Source organism: Diabrotica undecimpunctata, chromosome 4 (assembly GCF_040954645.1).
Source record: "Diabrotica undecimpunctata isolate CICGRU chromosome 4, icDiaUnde3, whole genome shotgun sequence".
In the NCBI taxonomy this organism is placed as follows: Eukaryota; Metazoa; Arthropoda; class Insecta; order Coleoptera; family Chrysomelidae; genus Diabrotica; species Diabrotica undecimpunctata.
The window spans coordinates 115,259,920-115,277,424 of record NC_092806.1 but is presented as its reverse complement, the minus strand read 5'-3'; the positions used below and the strand labels follow the sequence as shown (position 1 = coordinate 115,277,424).

The following is a 17,505-nucleotide window of genomic DNA, read 5'->3' as shown; positions in this document are numbered from 1 at the left end:
TTGAAAGAATGTAAAGACTTTTTTGAATATTCGTATTGTGTTTCGATTGCTATCAAGTAATATGAGAAGCTAATAAAAATTGTGTATTTTTTCAAAAGAATATTATTAGAGCCACTAATAAATTAGTCAAAAATATATGGCCTTTTTGGACATATACTCCTTTGGATATATACTCTAGTCCCACAGATGATGCAACACTCGTTGCAGAACGAAATAGAGTAATAAATAGTACATTTATTGATAATTAAAAAGAAACAACCAATATATATAAACTACCGAGCATAAAATTAGGGTCACCCCGTAATTTGAATTTAGTTTAGAAATTATTATTCTGTTTTAACTATTTTCGGTTGTAACATAGTTTACTAACGGATTGCTTAAAGAAAACAACGTTTTTGTCGTTTAAAGTTTATTAAAAATAATGGAAATGAATTGCACCAATATGTCGCGAAGCTCTCTCGAATTTCTGGGGGCTGACACATGACTCCGTAAACGTCTCTTCATCTCATCCCAAACATGTTCTATGGGATTGATATCTGGACTGCGAGCAGGCCAAACAAATCGTGTGATTTGAACCTCGTCAAGATACTCAGTAACTATCCAAGCAGTTGGTAGGTATTTTAGATTGTTTTGATTATTCCTAAAGGTATCTCACTTGCGTACAGTAAGAGGATAACGTCCTTTAATTTGACTCTGCCAAATGCTTTACACATAGATGTGTCGGTTTGTTGTATTCTACTGATTTCTCTTGAATTTACCTCATTATATATATAGCGTGTTCTTCTGATTGTGGTTGTTCTACTTGTGTTATAATTTCGTTCAGTTAATTTGTTATCTTCTGGGACTCTAGGGACTCTTCTGTACTTCGCGAAAGACGGACAAGCGGGGAAGTCCTCAACCCCGACACGGCACGTCCCACTGGCTAATAGGGAAATGTCCTTCAGACATGTAGGATAGGTGTGAATAAGGTTTTACCAAATAAGCACCCGTGGACCAACTGGAGATATGGCATAGGGCAGCAGCTATGACATTACTTTATTAAGGCTATAGCGGAATGATTTTTACTGTTGGCTTAATGACAGATACTCACGGGCGGATATTACATAATGATTCAACCGGCCGTGATACTGCGATCAGGCAGGCAGGAAACCACCTTATTATATTCCCGTGACTACACCATCATGAATGTATCGAATCAGTTAGATATGCTTAGCGATCCGATTAACGATCGGCACTCAGTTGGTTCCAGGACAACTAGTGTCAAATGGGCTACCGGGCATGTGTTTGTGAGAAGTTTGCATATACTACAACGAGAAGTCGAAAGAGAGGATATAGAAATATGCGGACTTTCGGAGACCCATTGGAAAGGACAAGGACACTTCCGGCAGATCACGTTGTATACATATCGGGAGCAAATAACACAGGAAGAAATGATGTTGCAATTATGGTGACTAAAAAAGTTTCACAATACGTGTATGATTACCAACCGATCAATGATAGACTTACTAAAAATAACCTTGCTAGCATCACCAAACAAAATGCACATTCTTCAGGTCTATATGCCAACCTCAGACGCGTTAGACCATGAAGTGGAAGACGTATACTCCGTTAATGAAGATACAATAAGAAATATTTCATCTAAAGAACCACTCATAATCATGGGCGATTTTAACGCTCAGGTAGGAGAAACAAGAAATGATAACATCCAAAATGTAGGAAACTATGGGTTAGGTATTAGAAACAGCCGAGGCGAAAGTTTAATAGATTTTGCAACCGAAAACAGTTTGGCCATTATAAACACAATGTTTAAACATCATGCCCGTCGTTTACCGACGTGGACTAGCCCAATTGGAGAATACAAGAACCAAATCGACTACATATTGATTAGAAACAGATGGAAGACATGTTTTACAAACGTAAAAACTAGACCAATAGCTGAATGTGGATTCGATCATAAATTGTTATGGGCTTGCTTCAAGATGAAGCTAAAAAGAATAATGCCGCACCAAAATCAAAACAGGTTGGAGATTTCAAATCCGAAAACATTTAGAGATGCATTAAAGGAAACTAGTATTTTGAACACACAAGACAACCCAGAAGAAATGTGGAAAGGTTTCAGAAATGCCATAGAAACCTCTGTAGGACAGAAAATGAAAATGACAGACAGAACGCTGCAACTTCTCGAAGAGCGAAGGAGAATTAAATCTCTCATATATCAAAACGACAGCAACAAAAACAAATTAGCAAGGTTAAATAGAGAAATTAAAAGAGCATGTAGGGATGATAGAAATAAACATATAAATCAAGAATGCGAAGAACTAGAGAGACACGCAAACCGGTATGAATCCCATGAGCTATATAACAAAGTCCGATATCTATCCAGGGAATTTAAATCAATCACACAAACAATAATGGATCAAAACCAACATATTATAAATGACTAGAAAGAGATTGCGAAGGTATGGAGAAAATATTGTCAAAATCTATATGCAGATGATCCCCAGAATGCAAATCACGAAGAGTTCACTGCAGAGAGAGAACCAAACATTCTAAAGTCAGAGGTAGACAAAGCAATCAAAAAGTTAAGAAATAGAAAATCTCCTGACGCAGACCAGATCACCGCAGGAGTTTTAAAAGAGACTGCAGATGTTGGAGTAAATGTTATGCATATGATCTGAAAAAAGATTTGGGAAACCGGAGAGTTGCCCCACAACTGGACAACATCCACTTTCATCCCTATATTCAAAAAAGGAACTCCGCTAGATTGCAGCAACTACAGAACGGTAACCCTAATATCCCATGCAAGCAAGGTTCTACTTCATGTAATACACGAAAGACTTTTCTCTTGCCTCAGATATCAGAAGAACAAGCGGGATTTGTCCCAGGAAAAGGCACAAGAGAACACATCCTTAATGTCAGACAGCTAATCGAAAAAACTCCTATGAATTTAATACTTCTATGTTTATGTGCTTTGTGGATTACACAAAGGCTTTCGATAAAGTCAAACGGCAGCAGCTATGGTCCATACTAGCGGAAATGGGAACACCCTATCACTTAATTCACCTAATTAGAAGTCTATATGAAAATAATAAGTGCACAGTAAAAATAAACAACACCCATTCCGATCATTTCAGAACAGAGGCAGGTGTCAGGCAGGGATGCATAATCTCGCCAACTCTGTTTAATATATACAGCAAACACATTATGCAAAAGGTACTAGACGGATGGAAGGGTGGAATATTAGTAGAAGGTTAAAAAATCAGTTACTTGAGATATGGTGATAACACTTTAATAATCGCGGCAAATCAAGAAGAAATGGAATAGATAATGGGATGTCTGGAGGAGAAAAGCAAAACATATGGACATAAGCTAAATAGGAAAAAGACAAAGATCATGACAGTAGACAGAGCTCGGAATAATCATCAACACATTTTAGAAATTGGGGGCTTTGAGTAGTTAACAGTTTCATATACCTGGGGTCCCTAATAACAAATGACGGAGGGTGTGACAGAGAGATACGTAGAAGGTTGACTATTGCTAGAACAGCTATGATGAAACTGATAACAATTTGGAAAAATTCTAGCATAACAATACACACAAAACTAAGGCTAGTAAGGGCACTCATTTTTCCCATAGCCACATATGCATCCGAAACGTGGACCTTAAAGAAAGCGGATAAAAATAAACTAGACGCTTTCGAAATGTGGGTATACCGACGCATGTTAAGAATATCCTGGATTGATCATCGCACTAACGTATCGATATTAGAATAACTTAAAGTAAAGGATATATTGCTTAAACAAATACAACAGAGATATTTGCAGTATTTTGGACACATTGCTAGAAGAACAGGTACGATGGAAAAACTGATAGTCGAGGGTAGAGTTGAAGGAAAGAGACCTAGGCAAAGATCTCCAAGCCGTTGGGTAGATGAAACAAAAATATTGATTAACCAAGGGTTACATAAAGGCGAACAACTAGCCCAGGATAGGGAAGGATGGAGGGAAATCGTGAAAAAACTGGAAAGGCCTGATGGTGTCACTACATCCCAAAAGAGATTAGGACTGAGGAGGAGGAATTTGTTATCACTTTTGATAACTGTTAATTTTAGTGTTCTGTTTAATAAATTAATACCTCTGTAATTTTTCGTGTGCGATTTGTCTTCCTTTTTGAAGAGAGGTATTAAGATCTTCATTCTGGTGGTATTCTGTTTTGTTCTACTATTTTTTGGATTAGTTTTAATAGTTGTTTTGTCAGATCTGGTCCTCCGTACTTTAAGAGTTCATTCGGTATTGTGTCCAATCCTGGTAATTTTCAATTGTTAATTTCCTTAATGCTTCCTTTACTTCTTCACCTCAATATTTATTTCTTTGTTTGTCGTCACTTCTGGTGTTGGTAGTTTATTATCGTCACCTTTAGCAAATAGTAATTAAAAGCAGTCTGTCCATGTTTCCTTCTGAATGTGTCTCGTTTTTATTAGTTCGTTCATCTCTTTTCTCTGTCCTCTGATCATTCGCTATATTTATTTTTGTGTTCTGTAGAAGTTGTGTTACATCTGTTTTGAGAATATCGGTCAGTGTTCCCCTTTTATTTTTTGGACTAAAGTATTCGTTTCATTCGTAGTGTTTGTATGCTTGTTGTGTTTGTTGTGTTCTGTATTATAAATGGGCTGTGTGGGCTTTCTTCTTTTCTTCACATTTTGTCTTCACTTCCTTTCTAAACCACGGGTTAAACAATTGACTTTATTTTAAGATTGTTCATTCGTTTACACGAAATCAACTTTAACTTGAGAATATCTGACAGAAAAATCATAACATGCGACTCGTCTTTAAAAAGACAACCACATGCAATTATGACAGTAAAATTCTCCTGTTAGTGATTCCATAGTAAATCCTGAGGAAAAAACCAGGAAAAAAACCTCATAATACTATCCCGATATAGTAAGTAGATAAGTAGATAAGTATTTGGTCTTACAATTAGTTTACTCTCAATATTAACATCGAACTTTAATTTTATTTTCTTTTATTTTCAGATAAAATTAAATTATTAGAAGAATTTTTCACCAAGTAACAAAAAAACAAAATTTGTTAAATTTAATAATGAACGATTTCCGAAGTAGAAATTGAAACGTCACTAAACGGACTTTAACCTTTAATTGTGGATTATTCCCGTTTAAATAGTAATTACTTTAATTTTATATGTATTGATTTTTTCTGTTTTTTATTTTCTAACGAAAATTCGTTCTTAGAGGAGAAATATTTGTCTGAGGACAACGATAATTTATGACTAGAATAGAAACCGATTTTACTAACAGTCAGTATATTTGTTATTTGACAACTAATTATCAAAAAAAAAATTTAAAAACGTTGTTATCTATTTCCATATTTTAAAATAAATTTCTCAAATTCAATTATAAATGTAAACAATACTTTTAAGATGTCTTTATGAAACGCCACTGATAGAGAGTAAAAAATTAAGGATTTGGATGATTTGTGCTGACTAAATTTTAATTTGATAAAACGCATCGTGATTACGTCTGTTGTCACAGCTGGGTCACTGTAGAGGACCCCATATTACTTATTAAAATGTGCTACCAAAACATTTTGATTTTCTTACAAGTAAACGACGTATTTGATTTGCACCTCGTATGGTTAGTAGATTCTGTCACATGAATGCGTCACCTCCCTCAATTTTTTGTTGTACTATAGGTTAAGAATTTTATTCATGGCAAAAACGAACAATGGAGACATTATAAATATATTTTTTTCTAATGATGGTATTAGTTTTTACAAAAAATCACCATTTTACATCTTTTAATTTTAACACTGTCAGACCATATAAGGGGTAACGGCGTGCATTTTAATGTGGAACTTATATTATTTTTCATATCTGTGTTGTATGTTTGTGTACGTTTTTGTTCCGGGAGTACCTGAAAGGCAGAGGTTATGCAACAACAACGATAATATTATCACGATACATTGTATGTATAGATTACAGATTAGAGTTGTACTGATATCCTTAGTTTCTTGGGGGCCTGAAGATGGCCTGAAGTTTGTAAACAGAGAAACCGGTAGCCATTCTCTTTTTTCAACTTTAATAAAACCTATTACGGATTGTGAGTGGAAGACTTATTTCCCTAAGATTCATTTTTTTTCTGTTTATTTACGATTACAATCTAGTCATAAATGGCCACTAGAGTTGCTTGAAATCAAGAGTTTACCCTATGGTGTTCTCTTAATCTAATCTGATAAATAACGCACTAGTGTTAACATGAACCACATACACAAGCACCCCACTCTGCTTTTTCACTGTCACTTAAACTAATTCAAATGGCTTTGTCCTCTTCAGTCTTCTAGTTAGCCCTGTGTTGCTAAGGAGCTGGATTGCTTTAACATTCACATGGCTATGGAGTCGTTTTCTATTATTTTCAGCCCTCTTCTTGATAATTGTAGCCACAGTTTCCATACCCAGGTCCTTACGGAGGTCGCTGTTCCTCACGTACCAAGGAGCATTTACAATATTTCTCAATACTTTATTTTGAAGTTTCTGGATTACTTATATATTATTTTCCTTGGCACACCCCCAGTTGGCTACCATAAGTCCAAATAGGTCGTAGTATTTGTTCATAAATTAAAAGCTTGTTGTATATAGATAAAGAGGACTTTCTTTCAAGTATCCAATAAATTTTTTTGTATCTTATGTCAAGCTGTTCCCTTTTTTTCTTAATATGAACTTTTCAGCATAGTTGTGCATCTAATGTTATATCTAGGTATTTTGCCATATTTGCATAATATGGTACTTGGTTATTATTAATGGTAGCTGGTATATTTTGTATCTTTTTATTGGTAAAGTTAATGTGAACAGATTAATTTTCGGTTAGCTTAATTTTACATTTTTTTGTCCAGGAATGTATTTTGTTACCTACTGTTTATAGTTTGTTTATTACCTCGTCGATAGTGTCATCTACCGCTAAAATGACAGTATCGTCAGCAAAGGTAGCAATGGTATTATGTTTTAATACAGGTATGCCACACGTGTTTAGCAAACAAAGGACCGGGCCCAACACTCTACCTTGCGGAACTTCTGCTCTAATTTCTCTTGTGCCTGAATAGGTGTTTTGACGTGACAACGTCTTAAATTAGGTTGTGGCTCGGAGTCACTCATGAAAAAGTGTAACGCCCGCTCACGTCTGTTACGATGAATCACCGAACGAGAGAGAGGCCCGCCGGACCGGCGAATGCCTTGCGTCTCTCTCCCACTCAAACATGATCGGTCCGCTGCGCGCGCAGCACTAGGGAATTAGGCGCGTTGAATCGGTGCGTGCTTCTGTCTCTGGGAAAAGACGTTGTCACGTAAAATCTTCGCCCGTAAAACCGACTTTACAGGCAACCGATTTTTTTGGTTAATTATAAAGTGTCTTTAAGATATATACTCGTAAGACTGTAAAATTGGCTTGGGCATAAATTTAGGCACAATATTGCTTGCTCATAAATGTTTTTAGCTTATATATCAAACCTTCATGCCATACTTCGAAGGCTTGAGCAACATCAAGAAATATAGTAGAACATAACTTCTTTTCTTTTAATGTTTCAATGATATTTATGATTCTATGTATTTATTGCTATGCTTATTTCTGAAGCCAAATTAATCTATCGGAATTAAGTTTTTTGTTTGAATAATTGCTTTCATTCTTTTGAGTAGAAGAGTCTGGAATACCTTCGATATTACAGGAAGTAGTGACATTGGTCTGTACGAAGAAGCTTTATCGTAGGGTATTCTTGGTTTAGCAATCATTATCTCCTTCTTTGTGTACCCTGCTTTGTGTTTTTTGCTATCGTATTCGATTTTGCCCTGAATGATCAACCGGACTAAGCGATATTTAGGTCCTCTCATTTTATGGCCGAAGTATTGGACCTTTCTTATTTTTATAATGTTGATCAATTCTTGCTCTTTGTGCATGGTCTTTAGCAATCATTATGACTTCCGCTATTTTCCATATTCTGAGTACATACATTAACCTAGAGGCAACTTTAACAAGATTAGTAAGTTTAACTGGAAGAAATGAGAGGTGGGATTCACCAAATGAAAGGTAATAAAGCGGCTGGCCTAGACGATATACGAACAGAACAAATAAAGTACTTTGGACCAAAAACCCTAGAGTGGCTCGTAAAAATGATGAACTGTTGCGTCCGTACATTCCAAATCTCCAAAATCTGGAGGAAAGATAAAGTGGTGGCCCTATTAAAACCAGAAAAGGATCAGGAAGACACAAAAAGTTTTAGACCTGTCTCTCTTTTGTGTCACCTTTTCAAGGCGTTCGAAAGAATGATACTGAACCGAACCGCTGAATCTGTGGACACTAAAATTATTCCTGAACAAGCAGGGTTGAGACCTGGGACCAAAAACCCTAGTGGCTCGTAAAAATGATGAACTGTTGCGTCCGTACATTCCAAATCTGGAGGAAAGCTAGAGTGGTAGCCCTCTTAAAACCAGGAAAGGATCCGGCGGATACAAAGAGTTTTAGATCTGTCTCTCTTTTGTGTCAACTTTTCAAGGCGTTCAAAAGAATGATACTGAACCAAATCGCTGAATCTGTGGACATTAAAATTATTCCTAAACAAGCAGGGTTTAGACCCGGAAAATTCTGCTGCAGTGAAACTCTTAATCTCACCCAACGTATTAAAGATGGGTTTGAACGAAAAGAAATAACAGGAGTAGCGTTCATAGACCTGACTGCCGCCTATGACATAGTTAACCATCAACGGCTGCTGGTAAAACTCTGAAATAACAAAGGATTTCCGACTAACAAGGTTAATGAAATGTCTTCTCCAGAATAGATGCTTCTACGTAACGCTCCAGTGCAAGAACAGTCGGTGGAGGGATCAAAAAAATAGACTCCCACATGGAAGTGTCCTTGCGCCGATGCTATACAACATTTGCACCAAAGACCAACCCAAAAACCAACAAACAAGACAGTTTATTTACGCAGATGATACAGGTATGTGCTTTCTACCTTAGAAACAAGCATGCCCGAAGGAGACTGTGGGTGGAATGGCGTGGTCAGATGCTGAAACGGTAAGATCTCGGTAAGATCACTGTCAAGATGTCAACAAAAAAGTAAGCGCCAGAAATAATATCATCAGCAAACTAACAAATATAAAATGGGGAGCACAACCACACACTCTCCGTACTTCTGCCGTAGCATTATGTTTCTCTGTCGCCGAGTTTGGAGCACCAGTGTGAGAAAACTCTGCTCAGGCTAAAAACGTCGTTGTTGCGTTAAATGAAACGGTTCGTATAATATCTGGTTGGCTGAAACCGACACCTATCGAAGAGGTCTACCCTATAGTTGGAATCGCTCCACTTGCTATCAGAAGACAGGTCACGTCAGAGATATAACGAAAGAAGCAGGAAACGGATCGAAGACACACCTTGTATGACCGCCAAGTTTAGCCAAGTAGACTAAGATCTCGGAAAAGCTGTCTTAAAAAATCACGATCTCTTCCCGAAGAGCCAAAGACGCGCCGAATACACCTATGGCAAGCGTCAGCTACAACACATTTTGCTCCCCCAGAGGAAATGGCCGCATCCCACATTGAAAGCGCTAAACAGACTAAGAACTGGCGTTTCACGTTGTAGGTCACTAGTAACCTGAAGAAATGGGGATACCAGCCAGGAGAACGATAACTGCGACTGTGGCGCGGTTCAGAATAGTCACCATCTACTATCATGCATAGAGATAAGAGAGACCTGCACAGAACAAGACCTATTTTTACCATTGGAAATACAAAATTTAAAGCTGTTGGTGTTCCGGACACGGAAAGTAAGTAAGTTTAACAAGAGCTTTACGAGGTAGGTTTTTAGTACCTCACCAGTGATTAAATCATAGCCTGAAGCTTTTTTTTGGGTTGATATTTTCTTTTATTTCAGTCATATTATTTGCAATTTAAGGGTAATTGAGCTATTTTAGAACAATTCAGCACTTCTATCTTATAATCGTTTGAATATAATTTACGGATCCTTCTTTATTTGATAGAATATTGGATATTGTTAAGTAAGCGGAAAAAGACAATCGATCTTTTTACTCATCTCGATTGTTCTCGATTTGTGTTTTTTATACATTTCAACATTTGATTACAAGGTAAAACAGGATTATGTGAAATTGTCGATTTATTCGACACTTTCGAAAGTATATTAGTTCCCTATAAAGATCTTTTTCGTCAAAACTAAAAATAATAAGTCTGTGATTAGAAACCTTGTTGACATTTAGAAAACCAATGCATTGATTGTATGAATAGAATTTATGATTACCTCTACACCTGCTTGATAAAATATTTCAAAATTTGGCCTGCAAGTTTCCTTTTTAGGCTTTAATGAAACTATGTATATGTACCTTTAGTACGTACCTAATGTGATGTAGAAATATTCATTTTTCACGATTAGATACACAGACCGTAATGCATATAAATCACAGACCCATTTTTATCGTGCAGCGTACAAGAAACCCACATAACCCTTTTCGGAACCACCTCTGTCGTAGGTGCAGTCCGTCTTAGTAATATTTAAATGTTATTCTGCATCTTTGTGTTCTTTCTATTGCAAAACTGTATTTTAAAATGTCAACTACGGTAATTTCATTGGCGATTTGAACACGAACAATTGCAAATCGATTGCGCACCACGCGAATATAAAAATTAATATGGACAATAATTTGTACACCAGAGCGCTGAAGAATGGAAATATTTATTTTCCATTTCTATAGAAAAATTTTATTTTTATTGATTTAAATGAAATAAAATCAGCAATCAATTTAACATGAATTCAAGATTAAAAATAAATTCAAAACATTGACGATAATATAAAAAAACAATCAAAATCTACTAGATATAAAACAACTTATTAAAACAACAGCGATATACAAATAATAAAAATAAATTCTTTCTTTCTGACTTTCTCCTTTCCTTTTATCCTATCTGGGTATCGCATTTGGGCTATTTTAATTTCTATTCACCCATCTCTTCCATTCTTTTCTATTTCCTACCATTGTTTTCAATTCCTCAAGTGATTTTGGTTCAACTTGTCCTGCCTCTACTACTTGATGTATCCATTTTTTTCTTGGTCTGCTTATTTTTCTTTACAATGTTCTTTACTTCGTGGATTTTTCTTGTAATTTTGTTGTATTGCATCCTCATCAGATGCCCATACCATTATTAGTTTTTGGTTGGCCATTCTCCAAATAGTCTCGTTGCTTAATCTATCCCATTTCGTCTTTCCAACTATTCTTTTTAGAAGTCTCATCTCCATTGCATTTATCCTGCTCTTATATTTTTTCAGAATTGTCCAGTTTTTACTTGCAGAGAGCACAGTCAGTATCAGTATTGTGTTATATATTTTTATCCTCGTCTCTCGTGTAGGTTCTCTTTTTCGCAGTATTGGGGCTAATGCTTAGTATAATTTGTTTGATTTGTTTGATCTATTTGTTATTTCCCAGTCTATTTTTTCGTCGTAGTTTTTCGACTTGTTTTCCTCGTAAAAGCCGAGCTGGAATATAACAATTCAAAACCACCAAGGGCCCTCAACCTGACGAAGTTTACCCTGAAGTACTCAAATTGATAGAAAATGATAATCTTGATATGTTATTTTTATTTAATACAATTTACGATACTGGGAAATTCCAGAAGAATGGTTAGAAATTATCTTTATTTCTTTACCAAAACAAGCTAACTACAGACGATGTACAGATCTCAGATTAATAAGTCATATGAGCCAAGTACCTAAAATTCTACTAAAAATAGTTCACAACAGATTATACTGTAAAAAATGTGAAGAAGAAGTAGGATACGACTAATTTGAATTCAGGGCCGAAGTGGAAAAAAGAGAGGCTTTTTTTTTCATTACATTTACTGTTGCAAAAATGTTACGACGAAAAAAAATGACGTTTTCCTATAATTTGTCGATTTAGAAAAGGCATTTGACTGCGTATATCATAATAAAATATAGAGAATATACAGAACATTAACTTAGATGGTAAAGACTTCAGATTAATAAGAAGAAACTTATATTGGTGGCAAAGTGCATATATTAGAATCGACGTTAAACTATCCAGAAATATTAGTAGAAGTACTCGTAAAAGAGTAAGGTAGGGTAGGGTATTGTCCACTATGCTGTTTAACATTTACTCGAAACTGCTAGTCAAGAAAACCTAGAAAAACCTTTGTACAGCAATAAAAATTAAAGGAGAACAACTTTCTAATGTAAGAAATGCAGATGTCACTGTCCTAGTAGGTTCGTATAGTCTTATACGAACTTAATGGTAATCCAAAAGAGGAAGAATGTCCTTTTACCTACAGTGATAAATGCGAAGATATTTAAACAGGCAAACCATTACAAATACCTGATATGCTTGATTAACTACAATCTTTACTTCTTCTTCTTCTTTAAGCTCCATCTTCTATCGAAAGTAGGAAATCATCATGGCTATGTGGACCCTGTTGACTGCTGCTGGGTTCTTCTGTAACACCAAAATTCAAAAGCGGCCAACTTATTCAGATGCACTTGTTTGAATGTCCATGCTTCCAAGCCATAAAGAAGAGTAGTGAATACGTAACACAGAAGTATTCTTAGGCGTAATCCTAACCTTATATCTCGACAACAAAGAAACTTTTTAAGTTTAAAGAATGATGCACGTAGAATTTCAGTACGTGTCTTAATTTATTATTATCCATGTTCGTAAGTATTTGTAGGTATCCACACTCTCAATTCTTCTTCTTCTTGCAGTACCGTCTCCTATCGGAGGTTGGCTACCATCACAGCAATCTTTACATTGTTGGTTGCAGCTCTGAACAACTGTATTGAATTGCACCCATACCACTCCCTTAAATTTCGCAACCAGGAAATCCTCCTACGTCCCACATTTCTCTTTCCCGAGATTTTTCCTTGGATTATTGGTTATTTGGATATTTCATTGGTCTAAGCAGAGAGTACTTTTCTTCTCCCATTATGTGGCCCAGATATTCCAGTTTTTTCGTTTGTATGGTTTTTATGACTTCGCATTCCTTCCCCATCTTCAGCAGAACATCTTGATTTGTTACTGTTTCTGTCCATGGTATTTTCCACATTTTCCTGTAACACCACATCTCGAATGCCAATGTTTTTGATGTTTATCTTTTTCAGTGTCCAGGCTTCCATGCCGTACAGCAGAATGAAGAAAACATAGCACCTTAACATTCTCGTTCTTAAGTTTATATTTATGTCCCGGCTGCATAGGAACTTTTTCATTTTGACAAACGATTGTCTCGCTATCTCTATTCGCCTCTTGATTTCTCTTGTCTGGTCATTAGTATCAGTGAAGCAAACCCCTAAATAATTGTAGGACGTAACTCTTTCAACTGGCTGATTATTTATGGTTAAATTCACATTGGTGTATAGCTTCTTTGTTACAATCATGAATTTAGTCTTTTTGATGTTCAGTTTTAGACCATACTTTTTAGCATGGGTGTTTATGTTTTCCATCAAAAACTGTAAATTTGCTAGGTTATCTGTTACTATTAGCGTGTCATCAGCGTATCGTATATTGTTAATTAACTCTCCGTTAATGTTCATACCAATGTTTTGCTCTAGGAGCGCTTCTTGACATATTGTTTCGATATATTGAATAATAGTGGAGAAAGCACACAACCCTGACGCACACCTCGACGAATCTCAATTTCTTCGGTTAACTCATTATCAACTTTGATTTTTGCTGTTTGTCCCCAGTACAACCTGGATATGATGTTAATGTCGCGACTGTCGATGTTTTTGCTTCTTAGGATTTCATACAGCTTTTGGTGTCTGACTTTATCGAAAACCTTTTCAAAATCTAGGAAACCTACGTAGAGGTCTTGGTTTACATCCAAACATCTTTGCATTAACACACTCAGACCAAACAAAGCTTCCCGTGTTCCCAGTCCACCTCTGAATCCAAACTGTGTGGAGCTTATGTCCTCTTCTAATTTATTAAATATTCTTTTGTGAATTATTTTTAAAAATACTTTCAACGTGTGGCTCATCAATGCTATAGTTCTGTGGTCTGAACACTCTCTGGCGTTATTCGTTTTCGGGATTGTGACAAAAGTAGAGGAGGGCCATTTCTTTGGTATGATGCCTGTTCTATAAATTGTGTTAAAGAGGTTCACCATCAGAGGTTCGTCTATTAGTTTCAACAATTCTACAGGAATTTCATCTGGTCCTGCAGCTTTACCCCCTTTTGTGTTCCTTATAGCATATCCTACCTCGCATTTTAGGATTTCAGGCCCTGTTGTGTCGTCTGTAGGTTCTGCCACTGCTATTTCTGGTCTTTCGCCTGCAAAAAGTTCTTCAATGTATTCTGTCCATCTTGCCAGTTTTTCATTTAAATCTGTAATTATTTTACCTTTTTTGTCCTTTACTATGGATGCTTGTTTCACTTTTTTACCTGTTATTTCCTTGATATTTTTATGCATGTTAAAGCTATCGTACTTTCTATCATATTCTTCTATTTCCTTGCAGTTGTCCAGACCCAGTTCTCTTTGGCTTCTCTAATTTTTCTCTTAATTTCACGGTTTACTTCTTTGTATTTTGTCTTGTTGGTTTTATTTCTTCGCCTTTCCTCCATGAGATGCAAAATTTCGTTTGTCATCCATTCCTTTTTCTTAATTTTGCTTGGAGCTAAGGAGCCTTCACCAGCTGTCATAAGGGCCTTTTCTATCTCCATCCATTTATTCTCTACATTGTCTGTGTTCCTATTTTTTGCAGCGATGTTTCTAAGATTGTTGTTTACCTGTTCTCTTGTCCTTTCCAGTATAGTTGCGTTTTTCAGTTGCTTAACGTCTATCTTTTGTTTAACTGCACTTTTCTGTAGTTTCTTAAATCTTATATTTACTACAGCCACCACCGGATTGTGATCCGATTCTATATCAGTACCTGGATAGGTTTTTGTAGACGTGATGGAGTTTTTAAACCGGCTTCTGATTAGTATATAATCGATTTGATTCCTGACGATGTTGTCTGCATTATGCCTTGGTGATGTCCACGTGTACAATCTACGGTTTGGTAATCTGAACATTGTGTTCATTACTACAAATTCTTATTCTTGGCAAAATTGTATGAGACGTTCACCTCGGTCATTTCGTTGTCCAAGTCCAAATTCACCAGTGCATCCATCAGTTTTCACCTTACCAACTTTAGCGTTGAAGTCGCCCATGATTACGGTGACCTCTTCTTTTTTGGTCGATTCCAGAATTCTACTCTCAATTACAGTATCCTAAACAACAAAATGGGTGTTTGCATCTGCTGATTTAGTCATGGTCATGCATTTAGTTTTTTCAAATTCATCTTTAGTCCGTATTCATGACAGCATTCATTAAGTCGTTGCATTACGTTCTGGAAATAATTGTTGTTATCCGTAATTATTTCTGTATATTCTGCAAAACGCAAGTTATTCAAAACTTCTCCATTGATAGATATACCTTCTATTGAATCTGAGAGCGCTTCTTTAAATACCGCTTCACTGTAGACATTGAAGAGTAGTGCTGACAGCACGCACCCCTGGCGGACTCCTCTCTGTATTTCGATATCTCAAGTGTTCTGGTTGTCAACTCTTACCTTGGCAGTTGATTCCAGTATAGATAAGATATAATTTTCATATCACGATTGTCAATAATTTTGCTTTTTAATATATCTAAAAGCTTTTTATGTCAAACCTTATCAAATGTCTATTTAAACATTTGATCCAAAATAATAAATTAAGGCAAGAATTGCTTGAGCTCGATATAGTTTTTTTAAGATGTGTGGTCTACTCAAACTAAAATTAAAATTTGTAAAATGATTTATTTGGTCTGTTGTCCTCTATGGAGTCGAAACGTGGACTCTAAAGATAAAGATTATACATAAGTTAGAGGCAAAAACAAATGAAAAAGTTCTAAATAGAGAAAAATAAGTATTGAGAACGATTTAAATATGAAAAACCAGCTATTTGGGTCATTTGCTACGTAGTAGTACATTCCTCAATTGATCATTAAATAATCGGAAAATAGAGCGGAAACGGGATATTGGAAGAAAAAAATTGTGACTGTATAATATTAAAAATTGGAGAGGACTAGATTTTAAAGAACTTCCGCTAAACTCCAATGATAAAGACGACACATGAAGGAGAAGACCTAATTAAACATATGGCATAGAAAAATCAAAGAAAAAGACTTGCCTGTAAAAACAAACTGATGCGATGTTGATGTAACAGTACTCAGTGGAAATAAAAATCCACCAACCAATAACAATAGATAGAAGATAAAGGATAGGATTGTAAGGACTTTTTTTCAGAAACTGCATCTAAAAAGCATTGCGAGGATAAATATATCGTACTTCAATGGGCCAAAATAAAACAAGTAAGAAAAAAATAAACATACTAATAGAATTGGAATATATAAATAAATAAAATAAAAAACAGGTAAATATAGGAAAGGGAAAACAAAAATAAAAAGAAAAAGAAACAGAAATAAAAATTAAAAAAACACAACACATAAAATAAATTTCTTTTGAATACACATCACGTACAAAATCGTTAAATTTCCACTACTAAATAATTAAATTAAATTAAAAAAAAATTAAAAAAAATAAAAAAAAAACTAGTTCTTAAGAAGTGTATCTATCATTTTTTATTAAAATTCAGTATAGTGTTTCTAGCATTAGATAACTAATTTCTTCTAAAAGTCATTAATTAGCTAACTGGTTCAATTGGCACGGATAACAAATTATAAAAATTAATTTGTTTCGCAAAGGTAATTAATTTAATTATGGTTTGTTCTAATCTGCTACAATACTGGTTGTTGTAGCGTGATAAATCATTAAATTGACTATGTCATAAATTATATCATATTTTTTTCACGAAGATGTATTCGAAAGAAAAGATTCGATCCATCGTGTATTTCTTCCTTATTGCAATTTTAAAGACAATCAAATACAATAAATAAAATTTAGAATGAGAACCGGCATATTTAAGATAATTAAGACATTATTTATAACACTTCCTGATACTGTCGTAATTAGGCCGAAACAGAAACAAAATAGAGCAAGAGCCCGTGAACCCCAGACCGTTCGTTATTTTATAAAAGTTGAAAATTTGTTAGAGCAAGCTTCCAATATAGGTACGAAAGATGGGATCATCATGAAGTTTGAGTTATCGAGGCCTTGGCGGGTAAACGGCGCTAAAGGTGTGTAAAATACCAGCCTATATTCGTCAAATAATAAAGCGTGATTTATTTTATATTTCCTGCAGAATATTGTTAAAAATTACGTCATTCATTGCCACACGCTTACCATCGTAGCAACATCTTGACAGACATCCTTGGCAGTCCGAGTGCTTAGGTGTAATATTTGACCAGAAGCTAACGTGGAATCCACACATTAAAAATGTCACACAGAAGGCTATAATATCCCTTGGTAGATGTAGACGACTGTGTGGGAAGAAATTGGGACTAAGTCCAAGTCCAA

General features: G+C 35.5%; 2 protein-coding genes across 3 annotated transcripts in view; both read right to left on the bottom strand.

Annotated features, from left to right (window-relative positions):
- Positions 1-17,505, bottom strand: part of DAAM (disheveled-associated activator of morphogenesis-like protein) — a 524,757-nt gene that overhangs the window by 266,618 nt on the left and 240,634 nt on the right. The gene's annotated exons all lie outside the window — the stretch shown is intronic.
- On the bottom strand, positions 14,513-15,082 carry LOC140438915 (uncharacterized). Its single transcript, XM_072528549.1, has one exon. The coding sequence runs from the start codon at positions 15,080-15,082 to the stop codon at positions 14,513-14,515; it is 570 nt and encodes a 189-aa protein (XP_072384650.1).